Below are 22,149 nucleotides of genomic sequence, written 5' to 3' on the forward strand. Positions count from 1 at the left end.
CCAACTTCCAACTCTTGCTCACTGTGTGTATTTGGTACATTCCTGGCATTGTTCAGCCCTACCAAGTATAATGTTAGGTATGAAACGGGATCACTTTCCCCTTTCTGGGAGCAAACTTCAGCTCTAAAAGCCCATTGATTCAGTAGGAACAACAATAACAAACCCAGTAACAACCTGCAACCAAATGTTGCAGACAACAACAACAAACTTAATCTGAAATTTACAGCTGCAGTGGAAGGGACTGCATCAAAACATTAGAACAGCTCAAAACATGGTCCATGTTGACCATGCAGTTTCAAAGTGCTGTTTGAGAAGTCAGGCAGCTGCACGAAATGCACATGGGTAGCGAATTGCCTTCTTTGATAAAGAAGTGCTCAAGACATTCAGAATTAGAAGTTCTTCTTTTGAATTTAGGGAGATAATTATTTTTTATTGTCTCCACACACATTTTTGGATATTTAAATGAATCTAATGACAAAGATAAAGAAGTCCTTCTTAGGAGATACCACCTCTTACTTTATGTTAGTTATCAGTAACTGCAAGAATGCAGTGGTTCTGCAGCAACACCTGCCTGTGGCCTAGCTGTACTCCTCACTTTAGAAAACAAAAATAAACACAAAATCCCACATTTTTTTCATATGTTAAATCTGACAAATATAGAGCTAGGGTAAAAGGATCTCTAGAGTTTGACAGTAGATAAACAAAAGCAACCAAACAAAAGGTAGCATGTGTAAAGCTAATACAAAAGACAAGCTAAAAGCACACATCCCAATGATTTCTTACAGTAAAGAAATCTATTTTCATTCATGAAATAACATGAATTTAAAGTATTCAGGGAAGCAGCCATCTTCTAGGAGATTGCATATTTAGGACTACAAACAGATTGAAAGTTAAAATTATGCTAAAATCACTGGGGGATGTAAATCCTTGTTTAATTGACACTGCGTGAGCTGCCAGGAATAACTAATAAGGCTAAATTTAACTGCTCAGGCAGTATTGCCCTTTCAGATGCAGATTGTTTTGGCCAAAGGCCAGGTGATGTGAGGCAGGTCAGTCTTTCCAGTGCTGCCAGGGAGGAGAAGAGCAGGGGAGAGGTGACCTGGGTTTCTTTCTTCAGAAGAACTCCAACCATTTTGTGTACAAGGGCCCTGAAAAATAGCTCCTCCACTATAAGGCTCCACTGTTCCAGGCTGAAAACTTTTCGGCCCAGCTGCAAACCAGTGAAACCAGATGAAACTAAACAGGCAGGTTTACCACCCTCTGTTGTGTTTTGGTGTGTAAGCTCTTGTTGAACTCACGTGCACAGCTCAGGAAGGAAAGCAAGCCCAGCCACCACACACCAGCAAGGGATGGAGGTAAGGGGTGCTACCCCACTTTGAGAGCAAGGGAGATTGGTTTTGTGAGATGTGAAGAGGCGAGTAACATTTTTAGCCCAGCCCAAAGGTCTGTCTCACTCAATTTCCTGTCTCTCACAGCCACGCAGGCAAACGAGCAGAAGAAACAAGTATAAACTTGTTATCCCCTGATTTCATTTCAACACCCGCCTCCCAGTGCTTTTCCTGTGAGAAGTTCAGGTATCCAGAACACTACTATTCTATTGGTGAAAGGCACTGGGATCCAAGCAGTATAAATCAACACCTTCTGCTGCAATAGCTGGTAATAATAGCTGCCCCTACCAGAAACAGCCCGAGATGTCCCCTTCAGTTCTTAAGGTGCAAAATAGTGCATTCCTAAACTTGAAGGCAAGTCAGGCTTTCAGTGGGACATGAGCATCACAACCCAGATGGCTCAGCAGCAGCTTCAGTGCAGCAGCATCTCAGAAAAGCCTCAGCTCCAGCAAGCTGCCAGTCATGGCAGCAAGACCTAATATGGAGGTTAGATCATCGACTTGTTTTTTGTTCTACAGCAGGAAAAGATGACTCCAAAGTTCATCCCTGTTAGCTGGCAACCGCCAGCCCTGTCCCATGCACAACCTCAGCTTCTTCCTTCCCTACTATGTAATTAAAGAGAAATTAAAAAAAAAACCAACAAAAACCAGAAGAATGATCCATAAAAGCCAGTGGAGTGACAAATGATGAATAATTGTGTTCACATTAATCAAAACAGCATTTGTCTGCAGGAAAAAGAGACAGGCAATTTCATTATTGTTGTTTTACCATCAGAAATTGTGTGCAGGTCATATCTGGATGATGTATGCAACTGTTCTTCAAGGTAAAATGAAGAAAGGAAGTACTTGTAGCAAAGACTATCTGGTACAAGGTAAGAAAATTTATATTTTGATCCACAACAGGAGAAGAAAAGGCTGTAGCCATAAAGCTAGTTATCTGAGCATCTAGGGAGCAATCATAACACAGACAGAGTTCTAAATTATTGTAGCACTTCATTTAAGAAATGTTTTAAAATCCAGGAAAAACCATCCCTGTGCAGAGAGAAAATTTGTGTTTGTGGTTAAGAGGAAACTGGAAATTCAAGACACACGTTAATTCCTAGCCTGCATGACATGGGAGCCATTTGATTTTCTGTGTCCCAGTTCCTCACCTACAAAATAAAGCTGAAAATATTACCCTTCTTTTTAAAGGCACTGCCTTTTAGATTACCAGCTCACAGAGGAGGTATTAATTCTTACTTTGTATTCAGTACAGCATTCAGAATAAAAGTGTTATAATCTCAGATGGCCAAGCCTACACTGAAAACTTACACTTACACTGTAAGATTTTAATTTCAACCTAATTCCACAACTTGTCATGTCTTACTTGGGATTTACAGGCTTAAAGGAAAGACAGTAACAGTATCATACCTGTATTTCACATACCATTATAACTCTTGGAAGAAAAACATACAAAAAACACTAGCTGTGAAACTGAGAGAACAAGAGCTGAAAGACCCGAAATACGATTGCAAACCTCGCACTGACACAGCAACAGCTTCAGCTCACCTGTAAAAGCTGTAATTTGCAGAGCTGAGCCTTTTCCTTTAAGCTGCTCCATCAGCAACTGCCACTGTATCTCCCCACTCAGCATCCTGCTGCCTGGTCCTCACCTGCTTCTTGTCCCTCACATAGAATCAAAAAATCACTTAGGTTTAAAAAGACCCTTAAAGGTTATTGAGTCCAGCCATAAAATCAAGTGCATCTGCAGGATCATTGATTCCAACTGCACATCTCCACCAGCTCTCATACCCAACGTGCTGTAACACCACCCAGGGAGCCCAGAGCTGAAGGGTTACACGGGAGGGGATGAAGCAGGGGGCTGTGGGAGAGAAGGGGAGCAGCCCTAGGGTTTCCGTGCACTCCCACATTACTTGCATCTTTCAAATCAAGATCCCCCAAACCACCACAAACCCTCCAGGCCCCACAGCTTAGCTTGCAGCAACAACCCTCATATCCACAGGCAGCTTGTGTGCTCACCTAGGTGCTGAGCATCCCCTTGCTCCAGTCCAGGCCCCATCCTTCACCCCTGAGCCAGCAGGGAGCTGCCTGCAGAGCGCCCCTGAACCCGCCTGGCTGGTTCCCTCCCGCCTGGCTCCCCCCAGGCACACTCTGCCACACCCCACGCTCTCTCCAAGCTTATTTTTGGTCTCCAGGCAAATATAGGCAAAACCTCTGCCCACCCCAGCCCACCACCTCTTCCCATCTCTCTTGGTCGCTGTCTCCGCAGAGGGAACACCAGCCTCCTCTCCAGTGAGTTTTGCTGGCTAACCTTGGCTTTAATGGTATTGCCAAGGCCACCCTACACCCTGTAATGGCCAGGGGCTCTTTGCCTCCCTCCAAAACAGTCACTCTCTTTGTGGGCTGAGCTCAAGGAGGCTGCTTGAAGTGCAGACAATGGTTCCTGTTCCCACCCAGATGCATAGAAAGGCTGCTGGTGCTTCCACACTGATTGCAATAGCTGATGACCAAACTAGCCTGGCACCTCAAGTTGTTAAATTCCTTGTCAGTGACTTCTAGAGTCCCCAGTTCTACCTTCAAATTAATTTGTCCATTCAGAGCCCTAAACTGCATCTTAAGTCCAGATTTCATATGTATGCAAAACAGGCTAATAATTTCATTTATAGGAGGAACCATAGAGGCCTAGACAGCTGGCAACACACACTAAATAATAATTCAGGCAAACACTGCCTGCCTATGATGATAAAGGACAATTGCACAGCCCAGGCAAACACATCCCAAATAGATTGCAGTGCAATCCATACAGCCCCCTGAGTCATGCTGAGTTGGAAAACACTTTATAAATGCCAGTAATGGCAGGCAATAGTTTTAATTAGATATGGCCTAATTAAAAAAGAATAGAGGCTTTTATAGTTCATGCCTCCCCAGTGTGCACTAGGGATTCCCACTGTTTGGCAAACAAGAAAATTGTTTGTATTATTTAATAAGCATAATGTTATCAGCAGAGCTTTAATGCAGGATTTAATGCATAAACTCACCAGGCTGTTCAGTGTGCAGAGCTAGCTGAAGAAAGGTCAAAGGCATTTCATATCTTTAAATGAGACCTCAAAATGTCTCAAAACAATAAAGCACAAGGAACTGGTTAAACCTTACAAGCATTTATTAAGCTGTGGGCAGGTTTTGGACAGATTCATTCAGATACAGTAAAAACTGCCCTAAAGCTGCAAAGTGACACCTCAGGTTGATCTGATCAGGATGCCTCTGCAGGCATCAAGTAACAAGGAGAGAGAAGTGATGCCAGTGACAACCAGTGCTCCTGTCCCTGCTCCTAGCCCACCTTCCCAGAGCCCTGGTCAACCTTCCCAAAAGGGACTAAGGCTTTCCTGGCTGTTGAAGAGCTGGAGTGCTGCTATGCCAGCCCTTGCCCCTTGACTGCTGAGCTGGCAACAGCCAAGGAAAGCAGAAATCCAGTGCTCCCATGACCCAGCCCACCGACAGTGTGGGTCCCTCTCTCATTTTCACATGCCGTTGTGTAACATTTCCACTCTTCTGGGAGAGGAAGCAAAAAATACCACAAGAAAAAGCACTTCCTGCAGTATTTCTGAGCTAGTCAAACCCAGGAAATAATGGAAATTACAGTGATGCATGGGCTATCTCAAGTTTCTTGAGTTTATTTTGCATTTCTGTTATTTCCTGTGTTTTTCACAGGAATATTTCAAACCATAATGAAGTTTAGCCTGCATATATGATCACAATTGCATTAAAGCAACAAAAGCTCCTCTTTTGCCTGCACTTATTTAAAATAACAGAGAGCAATAAGCTTTGATGAGTGATGGCCATTCATGGTGCTCAATACACCATCTGAACCAGACTGCTCAGCCTGCAATCCCCTGGATTTCGTGGTGCTACAGACTAATCGAAGACCATTAGTCCTGCTCAGGGGTCCGAGGGATCCCATCTCACAAAACAACCTGGTGAGATGATCTGCAGCATCTCCCTGAGAGCCTGATACTTTGGTACAAATGAAGGACATCCATGGGGTCAAATCAGCCTCCATGTTACCTACTTGAAGGGGCTAAGGGCCAGCAACTCCCCAGGGCCAGGATGAGCTGGGGCTGTGTGCAGACCAGGCTGCCACAGGCTGGGCTTGGCCAGGGCTGCTTAGCTCCGGCATTGGCATTTCTGCTGAGAGCGAGAGTTGCTTCCAGCAGTCCTGTATTGATTTGCCTTACCCTAGGTCACCTTAGAAGATGATTTACATTAAGAAAATCAATTTTTTAAAAAGTCATTGCTGGGAGCAATGCTTGATTTCTAAATTCAGAGCAGAACAAGGCATGCGTCTGAGTTCAAGAAGTTACACAATCCTTGTTAAAGGCAGCAGGAAATCATCTGCCCGCTCCGTAGCTCTACACTGGAAACGTGCACAATGAAATTTCTGTCACTATCTCACTATCCTAACTCCAAAATACTTAAGAGCAAAGGGTTGCTTTCCTATAATTTTGTCTTTCTCAAACCCCACCCAAAGTTGTTAGCAGTGACTCCTTTGCCTTGAAAAGGAAAAAAGGGTTTTGAAATGGAGTTCTTTCCAAGTATGCCACCCCAATTTCATAATTTCCTTCCTTAGTGAAATGCACACATTCACCTACTTTTTAATAACAGAATCAGATGATACTTAGTCATCCATTGCTCAAGGCTCTGCACGGATGTCGTGCAATGTGCACAGTAGCTCATCAGTGTGATGTCAGGATATCACCCTGCCATCAGATCTCACTCATGGTTTTTCCCTAAAGGGTAGCTAAATGCTGTACTCACATAAGTGTTTCACATCACTCTCTACAGAGGTCCCAAAAATATTTTGCCATGCCTTTTCCAGCTCTGAAGATCACTCTGTGGTCTCTGTGAGAACCTCCTTGAGTGCCAGAGTCCTGCAGGTGAATCCTCATGCCATCCATGGTGGTGATCTGGCTGCAGGGTGCAAACACCAACCAAAATACCAGTGCTGCAGGAAGTGGCAAAACTGGAAGAATGCTCAGCAAGGCAGAGGCCCTGGCTCATTCCAGCCTACCTGAAACTGTGTTTGACAATCAGGGCAGGTTTCCAAGGAGGATGTAGACAGCAGGATGACGGTTAAGGCATCTTGATGCGAGATTTTCTTCTCCTCATATAGTGAAACAATGTGGAGAATGGCTGAAGGACCTGGAAAGAGGAGTAACAGCTGAGCTGTGAGCAGAAGAGCAGAGACAGGAGGTGATGTCTCAGTAAACCAAATATTCAGCATTCTCCTAAAACTCCTGAAGGAACTGATTTATATATGGATTTTTCTCAAACTTTGTTTTGGAAATGTGTCCTTTCAGCCAGAGCCATGCTTATACCAGCCACTGTGTGCTTGCCTCCCCTCAGAACCAGATTGGGAGCTTTGCTACTGACTAGGCTGTTCTGCCCCATGAATGGCTGTAGGACATGCTGAGCTGAAGACTTGCAGCCTCTACCTGCATTTTCATGGCAGGGGGACCTGAGCAGCCACTTGTGCCAACAGCCTGGTTCTGACAGCAGAGTCTGCACATCCTGGCTATGCAGCCACACAAGCTAAGTAAGGCTAAACTTGCCATGTTAAGTGACTGTTCCTAGCATCTCCCTTCACAACTTGGTCTGCCATCAATCTGTCTCCTTAGATGGCCATGAATCACCAGCCCCTTCCCTCCTTTGCTCTCACCTCACTCCATCTCTCCAGCAGGTCACCTAACTCCTGCCCACGTCCAGGAGTCTCCTTCTGCTCCAGTTTGCCAAACTGCCCCTTCGTCTGAGGGCAGAGGACACCGTGCTGGTCTCCTGTTACAGAGGAAATAGCAGTTGGAAGAACGACTTGCCAGTCAACCTGCTCAGGTACCTTCAAAGTATGTACTATGATTCTAAGAAACACTGCTATCTTAAAATAGCTTAAAACTTATTTACATCTAAAAAAGTTGCTTAAACAACACGCAAGCCTGTGATAGTAATATTTTTAAGTTTTCACTAATGTATATATTTATGCACATTAAGAAGTGATTATATGCTTTTTATAGTGGTTTATCCTCTTTCCAGTTCCCTAGGACTATGTGTCAGGATGGTGCCAGCACCCCAAGGCGCTGGCTGCGCGCGATGCCTGGTGGCTGCAGCCACACACCTACAGAACACACGTGTCAAGTGCTGCACATTTCCTGGTGTCAGCACTATTTGCTCAACACATGACAGACAAATGGATGGATTTGGGCTTTCCTGCAGATCAGTTTTTCTGGAGAATGGAGCCGCCTGCTCCTGAACCTATTAAGTGAAATACAAATAAAGTGCTAAGATTACTGATAAAAAACAAAGGTGTTATTGCAGACCTACGGTAAGGTACCTTTAGAATTACACAAGGATAATAAACCGTTCTCCGAGTCTACAGTAACAGGGGAGCATCACTGAGATGCTGCTACTAACACAGATGGGCCTGGAACAAACATATATTGAAGCTCCTTTATCTCGAATGTTTGGCCATCCTTAACTAGACTGAGTATTACTGTACTTTGCAATAAACCAGTGAGAATATCTTCCTTGTCACAGAAATCTCTTTTGGCTCAGAAGGACTTTCAGCTTTGAATTTTGTATTAACCAGTCCTGACTGGACAGAGATGTGTTAGAGTGGTTTCTGGAGCCATTAGCATGTAGGTATTTTTCTTACATTTTCAGCCATCTCTGAGCAGACTAATACAGTAATACTGTCTCCATGGCCAGATTACATGAATTCAATTACATGTTTGAGACAATTTTTTGTTAAGCATTTGCTTTACATCCCTATCCTGTGCATTTTCTGCCCTTATATGTAGGACAATGTTCTGTCCTAACTTCATATTTTGCTTTTCCTGCACATATTAATTGCTTCATTTTAACATGTGAAGACACCAGGTCAAATCTGCCTCTAATTGGAAATGTGAAAGTTGAAATTTAAAAATCATCCCATTTTAAAATGAGAAAAGACTTACATGGTGGAACAGTGGGGAGCAATAAGATATATCCATGTAATAAAAATGCAGGATGTTTCCCATCCTGTTTGAAGGTTAATGAAGTTATCATTTCTTTTCTTATTGTAAATCAGTATTCTACAGAAGCCTATTGTTTTCTGGGTTCAACTGGATTATTTGATGTAAACATGTTTTTATTCACCATGGTGCTAAGAGAAGTGGATCCTGATACCAAATTTTAAAAACTGTAAGTGCTGCCATTCAAAAGCAAGGACTGAGAAGGAGTGAAAGGATATAATGTTATGTAAACATCAGAACAACTCAGATAAAACTATATGCAACTCTGGAAAGGAAAACAGCACCTCCCTACAAACACTGAAAAAGGTCCTCAAGGCCCTTCTGCCTCTTGCAATGGTGTTTCAACCTCTTCTGCCTCATGTAATGGTGTTATAAATCAGTTCCTTCAGAGGATTTTTTCCTTCTATGATTTGAAATGCTGGAGATCTGTGAACACAATGGAAAGGGAGTATTAAACCAATGTTCAGTAGAATCAGACAGCACAAAGAGTGAATTTTCCCAGTCCTGTAGGTTTCGTGGAAATGTAATGCTGGTAAGACTTTTGCTTTGTAAATCATCCAAAATCAAAATTCCTTTCTGTCACTGGGAAAATACATCCCTGTCCAGCAAGGGTACACACTTGCTGAATCCTCCCTAGACAGCCAGCTCCAGCTCATGGATGCTGAACCACCCTTGTGTTATGGCATGTGGCTGCCAGACATGGTGCAGTAATCCAGTGGGCACAGTTACACCAAAATTATCATGATTCTACTAATAGTTAAGGGGGAAAAGCAATTGAGTTAATATTTAAGGTCCCCATAAGACACTTTATTAAAAGAGGTCTGTGGCTTTCATAGCAGGGCTCAAGACACTACCTCCAAAGAAAGAAATCAACCAGCTCCCCCATGATAAAAATCTGTTTGTCTGAAGTAAATGGACAAGGAATTATTCTAATAAAAAGGGAAAATACATCCATTTTCACTGCTATTTTATGCAGCTTCTTTTATATATTCCTATTAATTCATTCCCTTTATAAGATCAGAGACATGAGTGAGTGTACTCAGTTTTATGTAATATTAATTGATGCATAACACTCAAATGTTGAATTTAGCAATGGTTTAACCACGTGATATTCATAACTGATAAATTATTATCCCATGCATGCAAGTAAGAATGCTCTCCCTAGAGAGAAGCCCAAGAAAGCATGGCATGAACCCACAGGACAAAGAGAAAGAAGGAACATAATTCAATATTTTTTTAATTTTTTTAAACTGAGAAACCGCAAAATTGTATTTTTGTCTACTATTTAAAGGACCCGGATGCAAAGGCTGGTGAGGAGCTGAAAGAGCTGTGGACAGCGAATGTTTTATCCACTGTGAACACAGTTTCCCTTCCTTCTTAGCAGCTGGTTGGGAGGAACTAATCTTAGCAGGCCTGAAGTGTAGGAAACCAGATAGCACGGTGTATAGCTGGGTAGGAAATACAGGGCTCAATGTGTTTGAGGTTAAGATTAAGCCTTGACTTCCTTTGGGTCTATTTTAAACGGTGGCAAATGATGGCATGCTTCTTACAACAAAATGACAGATGATCAAAGGTCGAATATGATGTGCATGTCAAGCATTTGTACAGGGACCTTTCTTTGAGGGCCTGGGCAGGAAGCATTTTAATATGGTGTCTCATACTTCCCCTCATCTGTGTTTGTTCAAAACATACCAGTAACTGGGGAAAGCTGGGTGACCGGTTGTGAGTAATTGGCCAAAGAGCATGTGCCTGCAAAAGGAGAGCAGTTGATTTTTGGACAGAATGAAAGAAAGATTACCATGGCCCCAAGCATTGCTCATGTGAGGAAAACAATCAGGCAGCACTCACTGTGCTCACACTTCCAGGTGCTACGGCTGGGAAACAAAGATAAAATACATAGAGGGCATCTTTACACATTCCCCTTTCCCAGAGGTAGTCAGGGATCAGAGCAGAAAAAGTGAAAAACCATTTTGGAAACTCTTTGTTTTCCAATTGCCATTTTAAGTACAGTTTTGTAACACCTATGGCAAATAGGATGCAAGACTCCCTGTGTCAGGCTGATGACAGACTGCACACTTGCTAAATTTACTGTCATTACATATTACCCATGAACTGGTGCTGAGACAGCCAAAGGAGGACTTTACCTTCATGTGAGATTGAAAAACACACAAGAAAAAGAGAGTCTTTGTCCCAGAAAGCCGAGAGATACCTGAACACCACAGCCATGCCACCTAGGAAGGCTCACTTCCCTCTCACCCTTCTTCTTTTACCTAGAATTCTGCACATGAAAAAGCCTATGTTTGAAAAATCTTTCAAATCAAAATTTTTGTCTTGCCTCAGGCACTGCTGCAACAGTCCACAGCTCCTCAGCTCCAGCTCTGACCTGGAGCCCTTGGCAGCTCTGTAGTTGCCCCTGCCAAATACTTGTCCTCCTTTGCTAAGGCAAAGGAACAGCTTGCTAAGAAAGATAAGTGGGATCACTTTGCTCCACTAAAAATCCACAAAAACCAATTTATTAGTTATAGCAAGAGTTTTATTAAGCTGAAAATAAAGCAATCTGCTCAGCCCACAATTTCTGAGTATCCTGCTGACAGCACCTACTCACATGAAAAATGGTGTAATTTAGAAGTGCAGCTGTGTGGACTCTTAAAAAGCAACACAAAGCCTGCTTCCACTGAGATTTGACACTGGCTTAACGGAACAGGGGGGATTTTTAAGTATAGAATATTTAATATGTATTTGAATTAGAAATTTATTTTCTGATGTTAGATGGGTGTGAAATCAGGCAAATATTTTGTAAAAAAGCCATTGTGCTTTCCTTACACCCTGTCTTTTTGCCTCTGGCAGCACAAACTATTTCACTGGCTCTCAGGATGCCAGTGGGAGTCATGGGAATGGTGATCTGAAGCACAATTTTAAAATGCACTCTGTGGTTTAAGCAGTGAGACCTCTCAAACTCCTCTGGGTTGTATGGAGGAACACAGGTACCATGTCCATGTGACCTTCCTAGGCTTTGCTAACTCTTGAGTGTTTCTGTGAGGACTCTGTGTGTGAGCACATCCCCTTAGAGAAGATGGCAGACACCTCATCCTACATAGGAAGTTAAATACACTGCGTGTCCCAGTCCACCTGTGAGCAGCATGAAGGAAAACTGTAGCTCTTCTCCCACCCACCTGGCTCTAGGCAGGTATCTCTGAGCTCCAACTACACAAGCAGGAGAAGGTTGCTTGCCAGTCAGCATATTGAAACAATTTGGCATAAGCAAGAGGTGAGTATTTTACTGCTCTGAGAAAAATGCTCATCAGCAATACAATCATGAAGTGGAAAAGATGGGAATAATGCCACCTAAACACATGATAAATGCACTTGGAACAGGGCCGAAAGCCAAGATGTACAAGCCATAGGTCTCTTGGCTATTTAGCTGAACTACAAAAATTTTGGATTAATGCAAATATCCAAAGCAGCCTTACACAATGCAAAGTATCCTTATTGTCATAAGAACATGGAAAAAAAATACAAAATGCCAGTTTTAATTAAAGCAACTATGTTAAATTTTGGATTTTGTAAAAAACACCATATATGTTGGGTTTTCACAACAAAGTAATCACTTTCAAAACAAAATTATTATTTTGCTTAATAACATTTGGGGTGATTGACTTTTCAGTGGTTTTGAAATTGAATGTTCTGTTTAGAAAACACTAAAACATGTTCCAAGTTTCTAACTCTGTTTTGTATCTCTGTCTCAAAGCTTTTGCTAAATTCAAGATAAAATCACTTATGCTTCCCTCTCTGTAACCTGTTTTCTGGCAGATCACTGCACCTCTAACAGACAATTAACAAGAGCTAAATAAGGGACAATATCTCAACAAAACCTTGAGCTCCATTCTAGCCCATTCCTCTCAAATGTCAAAAGAAGAAGCAGGAGCAATTGGGATAAAGGCAGGCTGTGGTAACCAAGATGCACTACAGTAGGACATAAGAACCCTTCATCTTGGATTGGTGTCTTCCTACATCATACACTACACATGCACATATGCTGCAGACCAGTGGAACAGCAAGGCCACTGAGAATAAAAGACACAAATATCTCTGCCTTAAGGTTTAAAAGCTCAGAAGAATGAAGGTATTCGTTTTCTCAGCTGTAAAGGAGCCCTTAAAATGTGACTAATCCTCAGAGTAGAGGGAAAAAAGAGATCAAATGCTGTCACAGAGACAGGTACAGAGGTGCACTGGGCCACATTTCCTCATTCACTGTGCCCATGTTAGATCCACTGCCAGCAAAGGGGATCACACTCCATCTTTATCTCCAGCGCACTGTGCCTGGGTGACAATGAGCTGCCATCATCTGTATGGTGATGATCGCAGCTCTTCTTCTGCTAAAAGGATGCAAATGGTTCCTCCAGAAGACAAGGCTGACAAGGCTGCTCTTTGAACTACATATCTATTAAGAATGGCATTCTTTACGCTCGCTAACATAAATAAATTGTATTATTTAGATCACATTTTTGTTTGTAGGCTTTGTCAATGAAAAAACTTGCCCAGAGCCTTCTGGAGTTATTTCAGATGTGATCTTGCAGAACACGGAAGCATCAAGGAAAGTAGAGGGCCTTGGTTAATAGGAAAATAATTTATGTTGCTTAAAATAATTTACAGCATTTTAAAGTATTCAGCATATTTAAGCATATCTGACAGAACTCCCATAGTTTCACAAACATTCCTTGAAGACTGTAAACATGACAGAATTGCCTCTACAGCAAGACTTACTCTCTTCAGATGCTTCAGCTTTGATTCAGCATTGAGTGAAATAACAGTATAAATTATTCATCTTGTTCTGAAAAGCAATGGCCAGGTATTACATATATTTTAATCAGGCCTGGTGAGAAGGCTCAGGATTTTTCTTCTGAACAGTGCTATTCTAAGAATAGACATGGCATAGATTTACTGAGGGAAGAATAAGGGAGGTGAGGCCTCCCTGCTAGTATTCCCTGTGTTTTGTGTGATGGAACATGGGAAGTTCTGCATCGCTGGGCAGCAGCCACACTCAGTATCATAATAACAACCACAATTGTGACAAACTTTGTATCTGAAAATGTACCAAAGTAACCAGAAAGGCTACGCAGGATAATTGCAAAGGCTTTAATTCACACTGAGCTAGTGGGGCTGGAAGGATCAGCACCAGCGATAAAGCACAGGAGGTCTCTTGCCAGCTCTGCCACTAAGTCCATGCAAATCACTTAATCTTCCTATTTGATTCCCTCTTTGCTAAAAGGGGAATGTTGATATTTATTTACCTTCCAACTCACAGGCATGTTGTGAGGATTAATTAGTTAATAACTGTTAAGTGTTTAGAAGATGCAAGTGACTGTGTAAAATACTAAGTATTCTTAACTAACAACAGGCTAATGATGCAGATAGGAGAGGCAAATTTCATTAGCTGTATCAAAGGAGAGCCCAGGATTCAGTCCTGAGATGCATGCTAGCCAGTGAAAAATTAAGGAGATTAAAAGACTGAAGTAAATTTATGTCTAGCAGTCCACTGGAACACAAGAGAAAATAAACAGCTGTGCCATTACAGACCTAGCAAAACCACAGTTTTATTAATAAGTCAAGACCACATTCTGAAAGCTGTCGCTTTGCACCTGGATTAGCCATTTCCACTAATGTGCAAAGCATTATGGTGTACAACTTACTCTGCTCCTGTGAGAATGTTGGCACGTAGGCTCAGACAAGCAAGAATCAAGCACAGCCTGCACGCAGTACATACTACAGTTTTGCAACACACTTGCCTGGTGCCCTTTAACTTCTATGAAATGTCTGTGAGAAATCTGGACAGTTATGGTCCATCTTTATGAGAAGGCTGGGTTTGCTTTCAGGTAGCTTTGCTGATACAAAGGAAGGTATGACACAGGTGGCCAGCCTGAAGTTTGTGAGGGCCAGCTGCACAGGAACAGGACACACCTCTGCCTTGTGCTACTAATATAATTCTAGCAAAGATAGATAGCAAAGACACAGCCTGGAAAGTTGAGACAGCAACTAAAATAACTTTGGAAGATGCTTCCTCAGAGCAGCTGTCCACATAACTCTGCTGAGGAAGCCAGGTGCAGCTCCTAAGAGCCATCAGCAGCTTACACCTGTGGACCTAAATCATTTGTTGCTTATACTAAAAGACCATAAATCCCCCAATTTCATTTGCAATAAAGTCTCTGGTTGGTACTTGAAAATAATTTGCAATTCACGCATATAACAACATGTACCTCTATCTTCGTATCTGTATGATCCTCAGTATTGTAGCTTCAGAACCACAAGACAATATTTTCTCAGCTCTCTTCATTAACTCCTCAGCCTGAGCTGGCAAACTTTGGTTCTTTTCCTATAATTACTTTAGTGGAGGCAGAGTGGATAAACACACCATAATTTTAGGAGGGAAAGAAAACAACACTCTATAGGCATCTATTTTAGCCTATACAACTGTTCCAATCCTGGCCAAAATTTTAAGCTTTTATCATCTCTCAAAATCATTGTGCAAAATGAAGATTAGAATAAGCCTTGTGGGACAGAGAAACATAGAAGTAGAAAAAGCTGAGGAGAGAGAAGGATTCCAGTTACCTACAAATATTTGCAGAACTCTTTCTTTGATGTGGTATATAAATTCCTTAAACCCTGCTACTCTGTATGGCTGTTGGCAGACATAGGACTCACTTCCAAATTACAAAGCTGAGAAGCACAAAGCAATTCGCAGAGATGCAGATTTGTCACCAGCACAAGAAATCTCTTTTTCTGCTTTACAATGTGCTAAGCCACCCTCGGGGGATCCCTGCCCTGTGCTTGGAGTCTGATGTTCCATTATAAAGCCTTATACACTGCTGCAGAAGGGTAGCAAGATGTAATTAATAACAAGGTACATTAAGTTACAGTAAAATTTAAATACAGTATCTCCAACAACCTCATCTCAACACAGGAAACATGAAAGGCCAAATTTCACACTTCAGTGTAAGGCCCAGAGTAATGGCTACTGTTGAGGATGCTTGACATTTTAACACCCTTGTGATTATCAAGCTCTGTTTTCAGATAATTATAACATGACTAAACAGTAACAATTTGAAGTTAACTTTTAAGTAGCTTGACACTGACTTTAGACTGATCTATTTATCTCAACAAAATGTATTTTTTCCCTGCTAAAATAAAATGAAAAAATAATATATTTTTCATGTTAAAAATACATCCATTAAGATCTTTTTCAGCATCTTCCTTAATAAGCTCTAGCATTAGCTCAAGATTTCTGTTTGACTTATAAATATACCTACAATCCACTAATACCACTGGAAAGGTTAAAAACATTTAAGCAAGGACAAAGGCCAACTACTTACTCAAAATACCTTGCCCCCTGGACACATTGTTGCTTAATCATTTTTTACATGGGTTTTATTTTTGCTGCTGAAATCATTGGCTATTGTTTGACACAGTGTGGGACTAGAAGTCCTATAAATCTGAAATGCTAATGTACTTTCCACTGCGTGTGACTCCTACCAATCAAATACATCATCCACAGTTACTTTTATCACAAGCCAAGACTAGCAAAGGCAAAACACAGCCTTTTATTGACTTTAGCCCTTAGTCCATCACATTTCCTGCTTTTGCAACCTCCAAAGCCAATCATAGGTCAATGGCATCAGCCCGGATTTTATTTTGTGGTGTTGTGAGCCCGACTTCCACACACGAGAAGAACCAGGGGGCTGAGAGCCTCCTTGGAGGCAAGGATGCACGTTACTCACCCGCTGTCTGACAACAGGGGTAATTGCTTTTTATTTTTCAAACATATGGTGAAGGGCAGCCTTAGCCAATCCAGAAGCTTCCACAGAGCCTTCAGGGAAGAGGAAAAACATTTCATGCTCTTTGCCAAGACATTTTAGATGCAAAGCAGGGCATTAACAAACCTGAACCAAGCAACTAAAGCACTCATGAGCCAGCGACACAAATAAGGAAAACAACACTTCAGCAACAGATTTTGTCAACAACCCGTAGAAAAGCAAGGAAATGCACAAGGTTACAAATAGTAACACTTATCATTCAAACACCTGAGACGCTGTTGTGCAAAGGATGAAAAAGCAGGGTTTTCTGAGCACAGTATCTAGTGCATCAAAACCTGCCAAGTTACTAACACATCTCGATTCCGCAGGAAAGGAACATGCTCAGCTTCATCTGTTGTTCAAGCACAGCACAAGTGAGCAAATCCAGACTACCTTAAATTATTTTAAACAGATTTGGCACAACTTTTTGCAGTTCAAAAAGAGCTGCTGCAGTATCCATAGAAGGACTGTAACCATTCACTTTACAGCGTACTGGGCACAAAGATGCTGTAGACACAAAGTCAAAGCAAGCATCTCATAACTCTTGCTGACATTATATCAGCTCCCAAGGCCAAAAGGCAAACACCACAATTCCTATTTGTGTTGCTCACGCTCTAAAGAAATATAATCTCACTCTGAGGGCAAAGGCATTTTTCAATTTTCTTGCATAACTGATTTTACATGTAAAAGGTAACACTGAACACCTGACTAGAAAGGATCAGAAAGCACCATCTTTTCTCAGAAGAACAGAATTGCAGAATCCACCATGGCTACAATCCAAAGCAATGTCAAAGTGCTGCTGTATCCAAGGCAGCAGAAAGAGATCCAACAGAATTCAAGACACTGTACAAAGAGTTTCCACCACCAACTGCCGAATCTCCTGCCTACCCATTCCTATCCAGAAAGTTTGTTGTTTGATGGCTGATCCCTGTGCAAGTCCTTGTCTCTGTAACTGAAGAACAGAGAGGGCTGCAAGGAGTGAGGGTGCTGATTTACCTAGTGAGTTAAAGGCTAAGAATTGCAGTGCTACTGTTGTCCCATTAACAGTGGCCTACCTTGACCTAATTACTGTGCTGCATTGGGTCTATGTGATATTGTGAAGGACACAGGATGAAAAATCTGCCAGAAACAGTACTGAAAGTTTAGTCAGGAAACCCTCACCCAAAATAATTTTCTCCCAGATTCCTTGAGACATTGCACTTAAATTACACGCAGCTTTCCTAATGTTTTCTGAGTATTGCTAACTCTGTACTTGCACAGAACACAGCCTTGGGTTCATAAGAAATCAGTTTAATTGTGTAGCATTTAAGTGCTTGGAAAATGAGACATGAGTGGATCTGTGATGCTATAGTGATAGCTGTTTACAGCAGGGTCACTAGATAAATAGAAATATTGTTACAACAGCTGTATTCAATTGTGTGGGTACAGAGTTCATTAATAAGTAGACTGAATCATTATAATAATACTTGAAAGCAAATCAACTGGTTGATATTTTTATTACTGAGTCCACATATTTCTCATTTGTTCTGGTTGACAGCACTGCAACCTTTTAGTTAAAGAGTGGCTTGTTTGCTTTGTTAGCGTTATTATCAAGGTGTCAAAAGATATATCATTATACAAAATGTAAGGTGTTTTAAAAGTGTTTCTTAATACAATAGTATAAATAGAATTTAGGGGTTAGTTTGGGTGGTTTTTTTTAGCTAGACTTCAAATAAACTGTTTTGAAAGTGAGAACGATATTGAAACATTGAAAATCCACATCAACATGCCGAGTTTATTACAGAGCAGCTCACTGGAAATTAACTGGATACTAATCTTTTAATACTGCAGCTGATCCTTGGTCAACCTGTTACAGGAGTAAATTGCCATTCCCAGCTGTGCCATACTGTAAGAGGATAAACATTGGAGTGGCCCTTAGGAACAACCTATTTCAAGAATATCTGCTCAATCCTTCACAGCTAATCAGAACAAAATTAACAGAAGAGCCACCAGAAGGGAATGTATGTGAATATCAATCCAATTTGATGCTGCAGGAAGGCACAGGGTTTTTTTAATGCAGAAAACTTGGTAGTAAAAAGCTGAAGTGGCAGAACTGAGAAATTACTTCGGCCCAATAATAAATTTCAGTAAGACTCAAGGATCTAACACTCAAAAAATCGGAGCGTAAGTACTTAGGAGAGTCTCTTTTCTCTCATTGCAACAAAGCCACAGCAGAGCTCAGGGAAGTTATGTACTTAAGTGCTCTGGTTGTTTCAAAGAAGACTTCTTGGACACCCACAGCAGAAGTCACAGTGCCAACCAGAGCATGACAGACATTTGGCTCTTACTGGTTGCTACATAAGCTAAATTTCCACCAAGACAAGTTGTCCTCAGCACTTTTTCATACTCATCAGCTTTTTATTCCACAAATGCATTTTCTCTTTCAGCTTCTTCAAATTACCTTTTGCTTCCTTCACAATTTCAAGATGACTACTCTAAGTCACAGCTGAGCAAGAACTCCCTCTGCACTCACACAAAGCCTTGTCTAAATTAAGCCTGTCAGTATTTGTAGGCTTTTTAAAGCTTTGAGGCTTAACAAATAGTTACTTACCTTTTGCACAACACCTAAAGACCTAAAGCTATGGGACCTCCAACCTAGCTAAGGCCTTTGGTCAGTATTGTAATATTAATGTTACATAGTGATTTTAAGTTTTTTATGGTTTTGCCTTCTGTTGTATATACAAGAAAAGCATGCTCATGGTATCTGAAGGATGACTAAATGCCACTTTTTATCATCGCCATCTTATTGCAAGATGACAATATGGAATAATTGCAAAATCACACTATTTTTCAATATACTATCAAATGGTCATTAACCTCCATCTCCCAAAACTCTTCTTTAGATAAACAATGACTTCTAGAGAAAGCTATTTTACTGTTGTCTTTCCATTATGAACAGAAATACAGACTAGGCAATTTTAATATTGATAAAAGCTACCATATGGCTGTGCCCTGCCACTGCCACTATGAAGCTTCTACAATTCATCCCCCATTTCTGAATAAATTATCAGATGAAGAAAAAACTGTTTCTCCACAATCAGCACCCTGCAGAGCAGCACCCATTCCATCTTGTGAGGAAGGAGGGGCTGAGTTATCTGCCTTTTTCCTCCCCATCCCAGGTAGTCCAGCGGCATCCACCCAGTATTACCCAGGCAAGTAGGCAGCTGGCTCTCTCAAACAACTGCTGTTAAGCATTAATGGCTAGTTCTCCAGTCTTGCTTACATGGTATTATTACTTACACTGTTGGTTACTGCTGGAATTACAATCAGTGCAAATAGAAGGCAGAGTGAGGGGTTAACAAGATAGCTTCATAAATGACTGTTGAAAATTGGGAAGTGGTGTTAAATATGGGAAAAATTAGTGTTTTTAAGACTTGCTAATAAAACAATAACTGAAAGGTGTTACTTTCCATTGTTTATGCCAGCACAAGATTTAAAATCAAGAACTAAGGAATGTTTTTTCTTACCAGTCTTATAAGGTTCATCTTTGCCCATGTGGTTGGCTCAAAAGCACATGGCATGACACAGACCAATGGGTTTCACAGATCAGGATGGATAGGCATGGTATGTGGGGATGTCTTTTTTTGGTATTTTGCTTTTGGTTTTGTTTTGTGTATTTTTTTTTCACTCACCAGTCCCTTCAACGATTACCTTCTCTCAAAAAATGATAGATTCATCTTTGGCCTTCTTCCTTCCTCCTGAGGAATACATGACCAGATTTCAGAAGAGGAATCCAGTTTGAGAGGAGCCAAAATCACAAAATAATTACAGCAAGAACCTTGCATCCAGCCCTCTATGTAAAAATACAGTATCTTGTGTCCTTCAGCTGATAATATCAGAATCACCAGAGCAGCCTCTCCAAGACCACAAAAAGTACTTCCCTTTTGTGCCAATGCTTCTCCGTGCACAGGAGGAAGGATTGTCTTGTGGCTCATGCAGACTTGACAGTCAGCATGTGTGGCTTCTATTCCTGGTGGTCACTGACTTCTCTTGTGACTTTGGGAGAGTTACCTAACTTCTCTATCCACCAAAATGTTAGCCTGCTTGTCAGCATAACAGAATTTGACTTTGCCCTTTCCTGTAAAGACCACTGGAAAACTTAATGGCTTGGGATAGATAGGAAGCAGCATAAGAGTTCAAAATCTTATTATGTTTGTGGCATTATCATTTAGTGACATTTTAGTTTTCTTCACCAAGCAAAAACATCATAAAATGTGTAGTGTCTTTATGTCTGAATGTAATCTACAGTGTCAAGATATAAAAACATAACTACTTAAATATACATATTTTATATCACCGAGGGGAGGCATGTGGCAAGCACAACCAAAGGAAGCACCTCTTGAAATCCCTTCTGCTTCACCTTCATAGTTAAAATAATTTTCAAGAAGGTAGATAGCACCATCACTCATGTGTTTCTTGTAAATCCCTCTCCAGACACCCACCATCAGATAAAGAGTTCACATAAAACAATTACTGAAAATGTTCAGTGTCTAGATAATTTAGCTCTAATAGACATGTCAAGATACCACAAGCACATGGAGCAGTGTAATAGATGTCTGGCTAAGTCACAGGAATTCCATGGCCCAAATGTAGCAGGAGCTATGTTGGTGAACATACCTGTAACTCCCTAATTCCTGGTGATAACATGGACTTGGACAGAAAGCGAACTGATGCACAGGGACTTTGTGATGATGCTCACCCAGAAAGCAGGCTGGAAAGATGATGCTCAAAGAGGTGGCACACTGGCAACATTTGAAATATTTTCCGCAGGCTAGAAAAAATTGTTTTTATAAAAGTTTTAATCCCACAAATTGACAGATGCATCAGGGAGGTTTCAGCTGATAGTTTTCAAACCCTGTACATTTGATTTAAACCTGAAGGCAGCTTCTATGTGAACCAGAAGTACATAATTTTCTGCAATCTTGACATTAAAGAAGAAAAAAGACTAAGCAAATAACCAGCCAACCTTGAATTATAACCTGTAATTAAATTCAGAGCTCCTGTTCACATACTAACTTTCAGAGTAAATTCAGGTGGCTCACTTGAATCTGGAGATGAAAATAAACTAAGTCTGAGACACAGGTTTTTAGAGAAACTGTTAGAGACAATTCCTTTTCCTTGCATCGTGGCTTTTTTTTTTCAACTCTGGTGCAGTACAGCTTAAGGGCTGCTATAACAATACAAGAAGTGATGTCATTCCAGTGAACTGCAGAGGGGATTTTTTCAACAGAAGTACTGCATTGATCACCAGTACCTATGGCTTGCCGTCTAGCTTCAAAAATAGTTCATACTCAATTAAGCTACTGAGCACTATTAAATGTTTCTTTTCACATTTTAATTTCTCAGATAGAAGCAAGGTGGAATTGCAATCCAAATAATTCTGCTGCCAGGCATTATTCAGAACTTTCTACTGACATTATTTCAGATCTGTTGCAGAAACATTAATTACTGTTTTATTGAGATCTACCATGCAAAGCTTTTGCTCCTGCAAGACCACTATGCACAGAACTATCTGAAGTTCCATGTGTACCACTAGCATGAGTATGCTGGGTGTGCAGAAGGTTAATACGTGTTGTGATCCATAGCCCAGTCACTAAAAAGCAATGCAGTTAAGAGTAAATCTCCTGTTCTGAAATTCTAAGTTACTGTAAGCTACATCATTAATAGCACATGTGTGCAGTTTTATATTTGCCTTTCGTACTAAGAAAGACAAGTTGAACTGTCATGTTGTGTGACTGAAAATATAGATTATGTAAAAAATAAGGTCTTCCTTACCCAAACTGGTACTAACAGCATTGGTTTCAAGCTAGTCACTCTTT

The 22,149-nt window shown here is 41.1% G+C and overlaps 1 protein-coding gene across 1 annotated transcript in view; it reads right to left on the bottom strand.

Moving 5' to 3' along the window:
- VAV3 (vav 3 guanine nucleotide exchange factor) overlaps positions 1-22,149 on the bottom strand; it is a 194,038-nt gene that overhangs the window by 166,260 nt on the left and 5,629 nt on the right. Inside the window, exons 2-4 of the mRNA XM_010006784.1 lie at positions 7,564-7,687; positions 7,106-7,216; positions 6,453-6,583 (exon numbers count right to left, since the gene is read on the bottom strand). Of these exons, the coding sequence (XP_010005086.1) occupies positions 6,453-6,583; positions 7,106-7,216; positions 7,564-7,687 (366 nt within the window). The remainder of the gene's footprint in view (positions 1-6,452; positions 6,584-7,105; positions 7,217-7,563; positions 7,688-22,149) is intronic.

The sequence above is a fragment of the Chaetura pelagica genome, unplaced genomic scaffold (genome assembly GCF_000747805.2).
Source record: "Chaetura pelagica isolate M959 unplaced genomic scaffold, ChaPel_1.0 scaffold69, whole genome shotgun sequence".
Classification (NCBI taxonomy): Eukaryota; Metazoa; Chordata; class Aves; order Apodiformes; family Apodidae; genus Chaetura; species Chaetura pelagica.